Source organism: Pagrus pagrus (assembly GCF_965226575.1).
Source record: "Pagrus pagrus genome assembly, chromosome: 1".
NCBI classification, from domain to species: Eukaryota; Metazoa; Chordata; class Actinopteri; order Spariformes; family Sparidae; genus Pagrus; species Pagrus pagrus.
This window is the reverse complement of record NC_140185.1, coordinates 2,376,443-2,392,902: the sequence shown is the minus strand read 5'-3', so window position 1 is coordinate 2,392,902 and position 16,460 is coordinate 2,376,443. Positions and strand designations below refer to the sequence as shown.

The 16,460-nt window shown below is 40.3% G+C and overlaps 1 protein-coding gene across 1 annotated transcript; it reads right to left on the bottom strand.

Annotated features, from left to right (window-relative positions):
- Window positions 1-9,484: 9,484 nt before the first annotated feature.
- Window positions 9,485-16,460, bottom strand: uqcrfs1 (ubiquinol-cytochrome c reductase, Rieske iron-sulfur polypeptide 1). Its single transcript, XM_084362583.1, has 2 exons — window positions 16,183-16,460; window positions 9,485-10,572 (listed from the first exon to the last, which is right to left on the bottom strand). The coding sequence occupies exons 1-2, from the start codon at window positions 16,391-16,393 to the stop codon at window positions 9,962-9,964; spliced, it is 822 nt and encodes a 273-aa protein (XP_084218709.1). The 5' UTR covers window positions 16,394-16,460; the 3' UTR covers window positions 9,485-9,961.

Here is a 16,460-nt window from a genome sequence, read left to right as displayed (position 1 = left end):
AAAATGCAACTAATACATAGAAACGATTTAAGCACAAATCTTTTTCAAAACACATACGTACATACAAACTATTAAAGTGCTTTTTTTTTTTCAAACAACAACAGAGTTTTAGGGCCATGGCTAGCTACAAGCTCGTTAATTCCCTCTGGGTGACTAAAAAGCCAACTGTTGCTGTTTCGGAGCTGTAGCACCACGGATATCTTTCGCCTCCTCAGTCGGCCTTGCCACCAGAGTTGTGGAGCTGTGTTTAGCCTGCAGATGCTTCTTCAAATTTGAGAGCTCTTCACAGCTGCCAAGCACTTGACCTCCAGGCACAACTTGCATTTCACTATGACATTGTTCGTGTTCTTTTTGCCCAAAAATTAAAAATAATAGGTATATTTCAATGAAGTTAATGCTGTCCTCTCTGCCATCACTCTACAGTGAATTGCATGCCCACTGACACAACTGTAGGTTTTCCCTTCAGCTGGCATTCAGCCACCTGCTGAGCTGCAGGACAGAAACATAACAAGAAAATGCTTCAGGGATTTTATTTTATTTTTGTGGTGACAAAAGGAACGGATAATGGATTACTTGAATTGTAGAACTAACATGTTACATTACCCATTACAACAAAAAAGTAATCTGAGTACTCTTACGGATTAGATTACATCGGGACGAGAGTGGCCAAAGTTCCCCCTTCTTCCGGTTGGAAGATTATTTAGGGACACGGAAGTGCAGGCACAGCGTGAGGGGATGCCAGGCATTTGTTTGTGACTCCAGAATACTGTGGTGGAGGAGGAGATTGGTCGCCGTAGGCATGCTCTAAAGGCACACCGTAATCTCTGATTCATTGGTCATCACAGTAATTAAGCACACCGCTGGTCTGGATGCAATCAGAATGACCTCAAGGACTGTCTTCAAGTGCAATATGTGACTGTCACTGTTTTTTCTCATATTACAAGTGTAGTTAGGGAAGCAGGCCTTTTTGGTTTACATTTGTTTTCTTTGTTTTTGTTTTTTTTTTGGGGTATTTCTTTATTGTGGGCATGTGCAATATTGTCTGGTACTGTGCAATTCGTGAGCGACAGCTCGATCATTGGGGAGGTATAGGTCCCTTTATAAATTTAGTGTTCCCTATTTTTTGTTTATAGCATAACGGTGGTTGTAGTGTTAATCTGCCTGATATTCCCTGTGTGTTGTGATTCTTAACATGTGCAGTGATATTCTGCCCTGTGGGGTTTTATTCAATCTCCACCGTGTGTGTGTTGTGTCCTAAACTATATTAGTAGCACCTAAATTCCCCCCCAGTGTATCTTGGCTATCTATATCGAGTGAAAGTGTCAGTGCCTAGCTAACTGCACCACTCATTGTTTTAACATTGCTACTGTGTAGTTTATACATGTTCTTTTTACTCTCTATAATGATTTGAATAAATTGTTTCTTGTGAGCCACCAGCCTCCCATCCTGTTTATTCAGGATGGTTCTTGTTAAAGTATCAGACCAGATTGGGAATTAATACCTATCAGCTCCTTTAACTGTTGCCGTCACTACATCAGTACTGCATTGTAGGTGGGTGATAAGTAATGTTGTAGGCCACCTCCTCTGTACAAAGACGGTTGTTCCAGTTTGACATAGATGGATTCTTTTACTCCTCTTTCAAACCATCTGTCTTCTCTGGCCAACATGTTTACATTGTTGTCCTCAAAGGAATGATTTTTCTCCTTCAGATGTAAGTGGACAGCAGAGTCTGGACCTGAGGAGTTGGCCCTCGTTTAACATTCGTCTATGGAGGGGATATTGATTTTCAAACTATTTTCTGTAGAAATATATACACAGTATATTTACACACATTTACAAGTACTAAAAGGGAATATTGATTTATAAACACAAGTAGTTTAAGGGTGCTTTCACACCTAACCTGTTTGATTTGGTTAAAACAAACTCAGGTCCGTTTTCCCAGTTAGTACGGTTAATCAATAAATTAACAATATTTATTAAATATTATGAATAAATGAATCACCAAAACTGTCCAATCAACAGGTTACCTGTAAATCTGTATAACTTCATGTTTACTCCTCTTGGTTCATTTGTAAAAAGTCAGTGTGAACAGGAACCAGGATTGTCAGTCGTTTGTGAACTTCTCTGGTCATGAAAAGGAACCTGAGAATCACCTCCCCAATCAATTCTGGAAAACACACGATCCAGAAAATAAGAATTATATGTATTCCATATTTAGTAATAATTGACAACACAACAAGGAAATGCACACTGTTCATGAGGTCATTGATTTTTTTCTTCATCAATGTGTCCTCCACATCCTCGTGAATCCCGATGGACTGCATGCTGTATGTAAATACAGATACAAATGAGAATCACTGTCACAATAGTACTAAACCTTACAGAATGTACTACTGTTGAGTGCATTGCAAAATAAACTGTGCAAAACGGCATGCATGTTTTGATTACCTTTCTTGCAAGACATCCACCTCTCCCTTATCCTGAAGAAAACCAATGTCTGACAAGGCATCTTGCCTGAGAACGAAGGAGAAAGATCGCCATATTACTTTTGGAGATAGAGTGCATAGTCTCACAAAGTACCACTGCGTGTATAGTGTAAAGATTTATTATCAGCAGTTCTACAACATGGAGGCTAACCTTTCAGGTTTGGCTTTAATGCTGTATATATATAATAATGAGTAATCAAAATATTGATTTAGAGGTGGTGATTACAGAAATTTGGGTGAATAAAAGAAAGATAATTGTTATAGATCTGCATAATCCATGTAAGAAAATCAGGAGCGATGAACTAGATAGGACTGAACAGGGAAACAAAGAATTGTGTGGGAATTTAATGCCTACAATACATTATGGGGAGGGAGGGCAACAGACTACAATGGGAAGATTATAGATGAACTGATAGAAGCAAAAGGACTGGTTTGTTTACAGTAAATAATAGTCAAGGCACTAGGGTCAATTTCAGCAATGGAACAGAGTCCGCTATTGATCTTACTCTGGTATCCAGTGAATTAACTGGGTCTAGTAGTTGGAAGGTTTTAACTTTTCATGACTGTTTAAATGAAAAATAAATCAATAATCAGATGAATCAAAAGTGAATGACAGGGTCAAATAAAGTCTGACCTTATTGGCTTCACGTAATCAGTCCATTTAGACCAGATCTGGTAAAATGTTTCTTTTTGCACTCTAAGGGAAAACGTTTCCATGATGTAAATCTCATGTACGACGTCCATCCATTCCTCAATGGTGGGTGGCTCTACTTTTAACCATTTCCTCATGATGGATTTCTTACTTGCTACCAATAGCATACCAAGTAGCTTTTTGTTATTGAAATTCCAATTTCCGAACAATATATCACCCAAATAAAACTCTCCCAACTCTCAGCATTAATCATTACATTTCCCTCTTCTCCCACTTCTTCTTTATGTATTCTGTGCTTTCTTGTTTCAATTGTTGGATTCCAATATACAATCTGGATGTGATTTTTTTTTATCCTTTCCCAGCCCATATTTATTCTGTAAAGCTTCAAAGCACGTTTTTTGAGGATGAGAGGAGGATAGTCGATGTCCAGGTTTATGGTTGTCTTGCCAGGTGAATCCCTTTACCTGCCATGCCTTGCGGAGTAGTGCGTCTTTCGTTTTGAAGCTTAAAAACTTTACTATGATGGAGTGTGGTGGCAAGTCCTCCGGCGGCTGTGGCCCCACTGAACGGTGCGTTCTTTCAATCTGTAAATCTGTAAATCTCAATCTAACCCATCCTTGGATAGTCTGACACCCTCATGTAGTAAATTTTCCACAAATGAAGCCATCGTTGGTGACTCCTTCTCCACGCCTTCTGGTACCCCATAAATTCTCATGTTCTCACGTCTGGAACGACTCTCCAAGTCTATTAGCATATCCTCTAGCTTCATGTGTAGCTTTAGCATCTCCGTCATGACTTCTTCCACGTTTTGAATCCTCTACTCTGCTTTCTCGATTCGCCCCTCCGCTCCATCCAATCTGGTGTTCGCCTTCAAAATGTCTTCTTTGATTTTCCCTAATTGTTCTTTGGTTTCTTGGCAGAACCCTCTTAATTCTTGCAGAATAAGCTCCAATTCGGCCATTTCTCCACTCAGGGCTAGTTTATGCCACCTTGCTGCTTATTAGCCTTGACCGCCAATTATTAGCTAGCTGTGCCTTGTCTTCGTCCACCTCTGCTTTCTGTAGGCAATTATTGCTCGGTGTCTTGGTAAACATCTTACCCCCTTTCTTTATGCACTTAGTCAAAATGAATTTCTCAGTTTGTATGGGAGTATATTAATAATTACTCTGGTTCGGTCGGGAGCTCACTCCCTATGCTGCTCAGGTCTGATCCATGGAGGCCCCACCCCCCAAGATACAGGACCCAGAGGATCCACTATAAAACGCCCTGGTGCCAGACACCACAGGACACCCTCAGAGGTCTTAAGTCCATGTCTTGACAGGTCAGAGCTGTTTTGGCTGCACAAGGGGAACCTTCACAATATTAGGCAGGTGGTCATAATGTTATGCCTCATCGGTGTATATATTTGGCTATATATACAGTACTGTAAAAAAAGTTTTAGGCAGGTGTGAAAAAATGCTGTTAACTAAGAATGCTTTCAAAATATAAATAATATTTGTTTGTTTTTATCAATTTATAAAATGCAAAGTGAGTGAACAAAAGAAAAATCTAAATCAAATCAATATTTGGTGTTACTACCCTTTGCCTTCACACCAGGTACACTTGCACAAAGTGAGGGATTTTGTAGGATATAGTCAGGTGTATGATCAGCCAATTATAACAAACAAGTGCTAATGATCATCAATTTCACATGTAGGTTGAAACACAGACATTAACTGAAACAGAAACAGCTGTGTAGGAGGCTTAAAAACTGGGTGAGGAACAGCCAAACTCTGCTACCAAGGTGAGGTTGTGGAAGACAGTTTCATGTCACAGGTCATACACCATGGCAAGACTGAGCACAGCAACAAGATGCAAAGTAGTTATACTGCATCAGCAAGGTCTCTCCCAGACAAAGATTTCAAAGCAGACTAGTGTTTCAAGATGTGCTGTTCAATCACAGGCAGCGTTGAGGATCGTAGACGCAACGCCAAGGAAACTCCAAGGCCAAGGAAACTCAGTGCAGCAGATGAAAAACACATCAAGCTTATTTCCCTTCGAAATTGGAAGATGTCCAGCAGTGCTATCAGCTCAGAACTGGCAGAAACCAGTGGAACCCAGGTACATCCATCTACTGTCTGGAGAAGTTTGGCCAGAAGTGGTCTTTATGGAAGAGTTGCAGCCAAAAAGCCATACCTCCGACATGGAAACAAGGCCAAGTGACTCAACTATGCATGAAAACATAGGAACTGGGGTGCAGAAAAATGGCAGCTGGGTCTGTGCATGAAGTAGACTCAGACTCAGATGACTTTATTAATCCTTTTGAGAGGTTCCCTCAAGGAAATTGAAGCTCCATGTCACTCACAGCACTGTTACACACACAGTAGAAAGTATATAAAAAGGTATACATATAAATAAAAAAATAAATATAAAAAAACACTGTAAGAATAAAGTTAAATGTATTATATACACACACTTGTATATATATATATATATATATACATATACTTCAAGACTTTCCTTCAGTCTCTCTGTCTCACTGTACATCTGTACATCTTTTCATCTGTTCATCTGTTCGCCCTCCTCCCCCCCAGTGAGGAGTTGAACAGTTTTATGGCACGGGGGACAAAGGAGTTTTTTAGTCCGTTTGTCCGGCTCTTTGGAAGGAGCAGCCAACCGGCTCCTCTGGCTGTTGATGACAGTGTTGCAGAGGGTGGTTGGCATTATCCAGGAAGCCCTGCAGTTTGTTAAGAGTTCTCCTCTCTGCCACTGTCACCAGAGGGTCCAGCTTCATGCCGACCACCGAGCCGGCCCGCCTGACCAGCTTTTCCAACCTGGAAAGGTCCGCCTGTGATGTGCTGCTGCCCCAGCACACCACAGCATAGGAGAGAACACTGGCTACCACGGACTGGTAGAACATACACAAGAGCTTCCTGCAGATGTTAAAGGATCGTAGCCTCCTCAGGAAGTACATCCTGCTCCGAGCCTTCTTGTACAGCTGCTTTGTGTTGCTCATCCAGTCCAGCTTGTTGTCCAGCCACAGCCCATGAATAATGTATATAAGTATAATGAATCTGCATTGTTTAAGTTGTATAATGAAAAATCCCATTTTGGGGGTATTTCCTATTTCATTGTCGTAAGACATGTAATGCCGCTTGTTCCTCTATCCAACTTGTACAATGAACACTGAAAAAGGAAGTCGAGTGCCGGAAAAAGCCTTCAAAGTAAAAGTTGGGCGTTTTGAAGCGTGTTGGCCGGAGCTGTCAGTTTAACGAGAGCGAAATGAAATAAATACAACCTAACAAAAAATAGCCTAAATAATTTAGATAATTCATAACTGTTATACAGTGATATTTCCGCCACTTTCCCACAACTGAGAGAGATAATCACCGGGATTTTCAAAGTAAACACACCGTGTTTGAGACAGAGACTGAGCCGCTGCTGCTGCAGTCTCATGAGGTAAGTCAAACCTTTTTTGTTGATCTTATCCACCAAACGTCTCCAACCAAACACTGTTTAAATCTGTTGACCTGACAGGAACGTAGTTAGCTGTTAACTTCAGAACATAGCCAATGCTATCAGTGCTATTTTGTTTGCAGGTAAAGTTGCTAGCTGTTGTAGCTAAACAGCTTTTGTAACGTTATGCTAATGTTACTCGTTATTATCAGCTGTTTTGCATGTCATTCTAATATTTGTCCATCTAAGTCTGTGTGAAATGCCTTCAATTATGAAGTGAGTTAGCTGGACCCTGCTCAGTCATATAAGTAAGGCTTAGGGGTGTTTTGATATTAATTTTGATATATTAAACTGTAGTGTGGTCTATGTTCACAAATGTATGTTACCAGCAGTGTTTGTGCATGCAGACAGACTGCAAAGTAAAGAAATATTCTAAATAATATAATTAATGTCATGTATCACTATAATTAGTCAAACACGGCGTGTTTACTTTGAAAATCCCGGTGATTATCTCTCTCAGTTGTGGGAAAGTGGCGGAAATATCACTGTATAACAGTTATGAATTATCTAAATTATTTAGGCTATTTGTTGTTAGGTTGTATTTATTTCATTTCGCTCTCCTTAAACTGACAGCTCCGGCCAACACGCTTCAAAAGGCCCAACTTTTACTTTGAAGGCTGTTTCCGGCACTCGACTTCCATTTTCAATTTTCATTGTACAAGTTGGATAAAGGAACAAGCGGACGCTTTGTGGCGCTGAATTGCATTACATGTCTTACGACAATGAAAAAGGAAATACCCCCAAAAATGGGATTTTTCATTATACAACGTAAACAATGCAGATGAATTATACTTCATGCACGGACCCAGCAGGTGCTCTGGACTGAGTCAAAATTTGAAATAATTGGCAGTAGCAGAAAGCAGTTTGTTCGCCGAAGGGCTGGAGAGCGGTACAATAATGAGTGTCTGCAGGCAACAGTGAAGCATGGTGGAGTTTCCTTGCAAGTTTGGGGCTGCATTTCTGCAAATGGATGTGGTGATTTGGTCAGGATTAATGGTGTCCTCAATGCTGAGAAATACAGGCAGATACTTATCCATCATGCAATATCATCAGGGAGGCGTATGCTTGGCCCCAAATGTATTCTGCAGCAGGACAACAACCCCAAACATACAGCTAATGTAATTAAGAACTACCTTCAGCGTAAAGAAGAACAAGAAGTCCTGGAAGTGATGGTATGGCCCCCACAGAGCCCTGATCTCAACATCATCAAGTCTGTCTGGGATTACATGAAGAGACAGAAGGATTTGAGGAAGCCTACATTCACAGAAGATCTGTGGTTAGTTCTCCAAGATGTTTGGAACAACCTACCAGTCGAGTTCCTTTAAAAAACTGTGTGCAGGTGTACCTAGAAGAATTGATGCTGTTTTGAAGGCAAAGGGTGGTCCCACCAAATATTGATTTGATTTACATTTCTCTTCTGTCCATTCACTGCATTTTGTTAATTGATGAAAATAAACTATTAACACTTACATTTCTGAAAGCATTCTTAGTTTACAGCATTTTTTCACACCTGCCTAAAACTTTTGCACAGGACTGTATATATTTACCTTTGTCTATATTTGTTTGTATTTTGTCTTCTTTTTTTTCCAGTTTTCATCAATTTTTTAATTGATGGAAATGGCCCGTGTCTCACCATCATTTATTGAGCACAAAATATATTTTTGTTAGCTCAAGTGAAATTATGTTTCACTCGAGCATATTTTCTCTTCAACATTGAATTTCTGTGCTCAAAATCTCCCATTGCTCCTTAACGAATGTGGCACAAATAACAAGCCATAGTTAAGTGCCAGTTCTATTGTGGCTGACAAGTCAACAATAAATAATATTCCTATTGGGAATAACTTTGTTTCCTGTTTGAACTACATTTAGCTGAATAGGGTTGCCTAATTCTACTACTGTATTTTTTCATGGGTCATAATGGTGGTACTTAGAGAGCCGGATATTTCCTGAGGTGGTACAGGGTGTAAAAAGTTTAACAACTGCGTTAGATAATTAGTAAACAGGAATCAATTACACCCAGATATTCAGTAAATATAAATCAATTTCACTTAGATATGTAGTAGTTCTAAACTACTTTTCCTCGTGACATTTATTTGGATTTACTCAATATAACAAATATACACTGTTTAATCATAAAATAACATTTTTAAACACAGTTTAAACCACTTTTGGACCACTTTTGATAGATACTGACCACTGCAGACCCCACAAGAGCTGCAGTTTTGGAGATGCTCTGACCCAGTCGTCTAGCCATCACAATTTGGCCCCTGGTCAAACTCGCTCAAATCCTTACATTTACCCATTTTTCCTGCTTCTAACACATCAACTTTGAGGACATGTTCACTTGCTGCCCAATATATCCCACCCAATAACAGGTGCCATGATGAAGAGATTATCAGTGTTATTCACTTCACCCTTCAGTGGTCATAATGTTATGCCTGATCGGTGTACAATAAATACACTTTATTTTTGCGCAACCTTTCAATGGAGGTATGGAGGACAACACACATATACTGGACAAGCTGTAGTTGTTGTGATCATGTTCCCTGTTCTACAATATAGAAACCACCCACTTAAAACAGCACGTGCTAATCAAACTCATAAAACTTCTCGATTCCTTCTACATCCTGTCTGACATACGAAACCTCTTCAACACTACACACTTACCTGGCAGAAAATCAAAAGTTAATCCCAGATCAAAACATGACCTTAGCACCATAATCTTGCTATAAACCTATGGTGCAACAACAGCAATATACTGCATGTCTGTCAACAGGTAGTAACAGAGGCAATACTATTTCACCATTTTTATCAATGTCATTAAACAAAGAAGGGCTAGAAAGAATCCAGGTTGGCAAATAAAATAGAAACCTTTATTAGGGAGAGTTGAACACAACATTTATTCTTTGCTCGTGAGATAACTATCTTAAATAAATAAGATGCGTAGCTGTTTTTATTTCACCTACACATTATTCTCGTATAAGAACAGAGGAGCTGAGGTTAAAAGATACACAATCGGTCCTTGCTTTTATTCTGTTAAGTGATTGCATTACATTAAATATACAGGCAGCGAGGAATATCAAAATCTGTAGTTTTTCTGTCATGTTTGGGAGAACAGTAGGTGAGAAATAATGCAGAGAACAAAACATTTCCACATACACCAGGTTGTAAATAATGTCTACAGTTTTTCGTCTGCTGGCAGAACCAATAAGACTTGAACACAGACATCATTGCGCCTGAACTTTTCCTCTGTTTGTTGAGTGCACCTTTGTCATACAGATATCCATCATGCTGTTGTACAATGAGAGCTCAGTCTGAGGAGTGTTATTTATCCAACAATCACAGTGTCTTCGTCTGGAAACTCGTAGAAAGGAACCTCAAGGTTTAGGGGTGCGGGGCCTTTCCTGATGCGGCCTGAGGCATCATAATGCGAGCCGTGGCAGGGGCAGTAGTAACCTCCATAGTCGCCAGCGTTGGCAATAGGCACACAGCCCAGATGTGTGCACACCCCGAGGACAATGACCCAGCTGGGGTTGACCACACGGTCCTTGTCATGCTGAGGGTCTCGCAGCTCTGATATGTTCACTTCGGCCTCAGCAGCGATCTCCTTCTCTGTACGGTGACGGACGAACAGCGGCTTGCCTCTCCACTTGAAGGTCATGTTCTTTCCTTCAGGGATGTCGCCTAGCTTGATTTCAATCTTGGACAGGGCCAGGACGTCAGCTGATGCACTCATGGATGAAACAAACTGTGTGACCACTGTCTTGGCAGCATAAACTCCCACCACGGTTGTGGCACCGGTGACCAGGTACGAGAAGATTCTTCTAGATTCACTGCTGTCCTGAGATGACTTGTTGGGGTCCAGCACCTCTGGGCGCCTGTAGTCAGAGAAGTCTGGTACCCTGACATCTGTGTGGGCAAATCGGACCCCAGCAGGGCCTATAAAAAAAAAAAAAATAAATAAAAATCACCAGTTAGAGTGCATAGATAAACTGTGACCAACTCTGTCCACTGTAGATCCCCAGAGACATCTCTCAAACCTGAAATCAGTTGCTAATGTAAATGTTTTTATTAGCAATTGACCTAAAACTGATTTTAATTAGAGATGCACCAATCCATTTTTTTAAAGTTCCAATACCTGACATCTTTTCGAGAATCAGTGACGTCCACGTACTCGGGAGAACTACGGGCTAATTTCAGCTTGGATTTCGAGTCTCCGCCTCCCTCCCTGGGTATCCAGGGGGTTTGATAGATCGAAATAATACATACATAATGGGGGTGTGTCAGCTGGCCTTGAAAATACCCCCTGTATGCAAATTAGCAATGTGATCACCAGCTTGTGTGTCAATTGAACATGACATGACATGGCAGAGGAGGTTACGGATGGAGAGACTATTTACTTGTTTTGACTCCAATACATAGGCCAGGGTTTCTGCAGGTTTGAACAAGTCAAATTTAAGACTTTAAGACCTTTTTGAACTAAATTTAAGACCTACATGAAGTACGAAACAGTAAGGAAAAATAAAGTCCCAGAATTACTTACATTATTACATTTATTGCCATTCACAGAGCAACTCAAACAATGAAGAATGGAGTGGGTGTGTGTCAAGGTTATTATAGTTTTTAAATTTCATTAGGTTTTTATTTTAATTTGGTTTATCAGTTTGCTTTTTATTTCAGTTGAGTTTTAATTCATTTAAGAAGTGATTAATAGTTTTAGTTTAGTTTTTATCTAGGAATTTAACCTAATTTAGTTAACTCTAATAACCCACACACTTTTTTTAAAAACTGTACACACACACACACCCACACACACACCCACACACACCCACACACACACACGGTGTTCAAAATTCAAAGCACCTCCACTTTCAACGTCGGAGTTGAAACGAAGATGGTTTGAATGTTGCTCGACTGCTCGGCAATGGCGGTGCAGAGTTCGGGTCGAGCAGAACCGGACGAACTTGGACCTGGAACTGGTGACAAAGGCGTACAAAAGCGTGTGATAGCGTGACTTCGCTGGAGACTTTTAATAGCTAACTGGTGTTTTATCCGATTTTGTGTGTGACACCAGCGCTTTCACACCAAATGTGCCCAATTTGAGGGTCCTCTTGCAGAGCGTACACTGCGCTTCAGACTCATTATTATGCGGCTTTTAACCAACTGAATTCTGGTTGTTCAAGCCAACACACTAAATTTACACTATCCCATAGTGTAGCAGATTCCGCAGTCGAAGTCTTTCCGGAACTGGCGAAGTGTACGGTGATAAATTCCGACCGGGCTTACGTTCCTGGATACTTCAGAAAAAAGTACAACACACGGAGCTAACTGTGAATCTCACCAACACATTTCCCAAAAACGATAAACAAAAAAGGCGATGACAGAAGCGGTAAATGAACATTCATATTTAAGACCTAACTGAATGTTATTTAAGACATGCAAAATATGGACGTATTTAAGACTTTTTAAGGCCTTAATTTTAGATACATGAATTTAAGACTTTTTAAGGATTCGCGGACTCCCTGTAGGCAGGTTATGCATTCAGGTCAGAGTAAACCGCTGCAGAAATCCAGTGGAGAGAGGCCGAGCTGCAGCTGAATTAGCGTAAGACATAGTCGACAGCGACTTTCCAGAGCTGCTGACCATAAACAGCAACTGGTAAAGCCTTTGCTCAAATTGCCCTCCGATGCCAACAGAAACAGAATAATTCAGCTGCAGTGAATTTAAGCGTGGGCAGGTTTTGATACCGTCACCGACAACCAGCCTGAGGCAGTGCATGTGTGTTGCATGAAAGTTTTACTCCTGGCTTGCCTAGAGGTGTGCCAAAGACCTTCTTCAGGATCCCAAAGATAAACTGGAGAAACAAGACCAGAAGGGCTGAGAGGGAAGATGAACACCGAGTATGTACTTTGTCATCTAACGTTATGGCCAGCAAACTAGTAGCTACAGGGTCGGGCAGTGATACAAAGCAACAACAAGCTGTTTTTTCTCAATGCGTGTGAGGTGATGTATGGTTAAAAACAAAGCAATGCTGAATAAAACAGAACCTGTTAACTACTCATTTAAATAGAGAAATAAGAATTTATGAAGACCAAAAAGGAAGACATATTAATGCATATGAGGGTTTAATCCCAGTTTCCTGGAAATAAGCTTTTAGTAATTTCCAGTTTCTTGAGAAATATAAATCACAAAAAACAGGGAAAACAATTAATTTTTTTTTAATTTATAACATTTAAATATGTAGGCCTCCATTGTCCCTTCTCAAAACATATGCAAAAGCTGTTTGTGCGTGCGTCCGTGGAAAACACACACTAAAGCTTATTGTAATTAATAAACGCAAAGTCCCTAAATTCAAAGCATTAAGGATACCGAATGGACTTGTTGAACATCTAGAGCCATAAGGACGGGGGGAAAGAGAGAGTGTATCTTTAGTTGGTGGAGAGGTCACATCAAGAGCGGAACATGAAGAGGGTGAATCGAGCGCATACAGTACAAAGCAGCATCTCCAAGAGCACACAGGGCTGCAGCTCCAACAGGTGACAGTGAGTCCAACCTGGTGGTAAACCTGCAGCAAGCCATATTCCTGACCACCGAACCTGCTCCAGACGAGGAGAGCAGAGAAACCGACCTGATGAGAATTGCAACTGAACAATTACAGACAGCTCACAGCCTCTGAGCACTGACAGAATAATCCCTTTCAGCTTCATAGATTGACTTTGAAAACAAAAAAACAACAACTTGGTTTTAACCAATTTAACAAAGTTTAACTAATTTAGTTTATACCATGATGATTTTTTTTTTTAAATCATTATTAGGTTTAGGCCATCTTCCATATTACTGTTACAACATGTCTTCACAGTGATATGCTTCATAGATATGCACCCAGCAGGTTCCTCAGTTCCTCAGCAGCTGGCCTCCTGGTTGTACAAAGACTTCTGGAAAAACATATGGAGAGTAAGCTTTCAGACACTATGGCCCTCGTCTCCGGAACAGTCTGCCTCTGGGTCTGAGGGACTCCACCTCTGTGGAGATTTTTAAACGACATCTAAAGACATATCTTTTTAGCCTGGCTTTTACTTAGGGTGCCTCGTCATTTAGTTTTTGGTTTTTTTTTTAATGTTATTTATTTTATGTCACTCAGTTCTTATGTCCTGACTCTTAGCTTTATCTGTCTGCTTTTTATCAACACATCCCATTGACTCATTGAATTATTGTTGTCTATCTGTTTTATTTTATTGTTTTTAATTTTGCTCTGTGGAGCACTTTGGGCTGTATTCATGTATGAAAGGTGCTATATAAATAAAGTTGAATTTGAAGTTTTTATTGTGAAAAATGTTATTAATATTTTTCCTCACTAGATAATATTAAATAAACTGTATTATACAACACTACCAAATATAAACAAATATATAGCCTATATAGTATTATAACAATAAAAAACTACAATGGTCTCGTCACATTCTTTCTCTTTATGGGCAATGCCGTAGCTAACTTATTTCAGATGCCTTTTTCTACACAGCCCTGTTTGATATGCCAACCTCCATGTTCTGGGCAGGTTTAGGAAGTATTAGGGGGTGGAGTGTCAGGAGGTTGCACGCAATGCATCCTGGTACATCTAGGCAAGCTGTGCAAGCAGGAAAACTAACAACCCAACTTTCTCTTTCAAGACACCACACACTGGAACTTATTGCCTCAAACTTCTCCTTTAAGAGAGTATTTACATCTCAACAAATAGTCTGTTAAAGAAGTCTGTTAAAGGAAAAAAACTGTTCCTCTATAAAACGCTACAAACGAAACTTAAAAGATCATTTAACTGTTGTTTTGTAATTGCTTTTTTTCATGTATTGTTGTCCATGTCTCCATGTTTTATTTTGATTCACACATGCTCTAGGAATTAATGAATTTGGTGTATAAACCAATATTCCCTTCACCGACACACACACACACACACACACACACACTCACATTCTCTGCTTTTTCTTTGTCATTCTTTGTGTATTTTGAATACAGAATGACAGACGCTGCAATGACAGGTGACAGTGTGTTCTAGTATAAGTACCTTTACTTTTTTCTCAAAAAAAAATTCACGCTAAGGCTGTGATGGATATTGGGAGCAAGAGGGTCAATGTTCAAGATGTACTGTCGTGAAGACGCAGAATGTCCCAATTGTATGCATACCGCATGTGAGGGCAGCTGCAGTACACACTGAATGTAAGCAGAAAAAGTATGCGATCTGGAACGCACCCCTAGTTTTCTTGCGACTCTCCACAAATCCTCAGAGGGAAGGACCAAGGGTACAACCCATTTCACTTAAATTGCATCCACAATTCCCTTCCTTCCTTGTATCTTAGTCTCTCCAACCGAGGATTCGTGGAGAGGCGCAAGGAAACCATGGGAGGAGAGAGGAGACGAGGAAATGTGTTTTAAGAGAAATGAGAAGTCCTTTCCTCTGCAGCGTCACGTGAAACGCTGTCTGATTCAGATGAAGGCTGTCAAGTTGGCCTCAACAGCTGTAGAGACGTTAGGTGAATCCGTGCAAAAAATGCCATTATATATATATCTTAATAACACGGAAATAATAATTGTCAAGCGATTTAAATAATAAATAGTCAAACTGATGTGCTGTGTGGGTAGTTGCACACAGCTCTGCTAAAGGAGTGGCGCACTTGTATCGTTTCTTATAGTGCAGGTAATGTGATGTTTTCCTCATTAATGAGATGTATTATTTCACCCACCAGCAGCCATTTTGATATTAATCACAATGTTTAGTTTTATGACCTGGACCGCCCTATACACAGATTTCCCATGGACCCCATGGATATACCTGTGATTCGCGTATCACTAATATGTCAAAAGCAAATGTGTGTCTTTTACATGATTAAAGTTAAAGGGAATATAGTTTAGACCTACACTTGGAAATAAGACTGATTAACTTGATTCACGGAAGGGTAGACATTATTTATTTTATTTTGCAATTATACTTATCACTTCGCATTATTTCACCGGCTGTGTTATAACCAATTCTGTCCTTTTTACAAATTTAAATATCTTTAAAGAGAAGACAGTTTTGGGGGGACGATCACATTTTGAAAAAACACCTAGCCATGAGTCTTTAAAACACTTTCAATTGATGAGTCGGAGCTCTGTAGTTTATGTGCTGACCCACTGTCAGCCTCGAACACACGGAATAAAAGTAACATTATCCCTGAGCACCTGGGAGACACCATTTTCCACAACCGAACAGCACTCTTTGCACAGTTTTTGACTTATTACGTTACCACTATTTAAAGCTGACCTTAAGTGTAGGCCGCTCTTTAGCCACAAAGGCTAACAGGATGTTAGCCTACAATCTAGAAGAGACGATGCTAATGTTAGCAAGGCTAACTAAGTTATGCTCCAAGTTAACACTGGTTGGTATTTATCAGTGATAAATGTGACGGGACATCAACGTTACACAGATAGTAAATGGTCTTTAACGTTGAGTTTCAATGCACTGGTTACGACAACAGAAAGCTAACTTAAACAGCTAGCAGTCAATGAAAGACCTACCATTGATGCTAACAGTCACAGCAGGCCCTCTCATTGGGCTTTGACCGTTCAGCGATTCCCGGCACAGGAACTGTTTTTTCGGGTTCAACACAATCTTCTCTCCCTTTAAAACAACCCCAGGTAATAGAGCCTTCAGGGGGCCAGCGACCGCAAAAGCAGTAGCCTGCATGTAAGGGGAAAATGCCCCTGACCGGGCGGCAAGGGACATCATGTTTGAGGTTGAATGCTGCTCCGACGACCTTGTATGCCTTGATAGCGAAGGGAACAAGTTGGCGTAA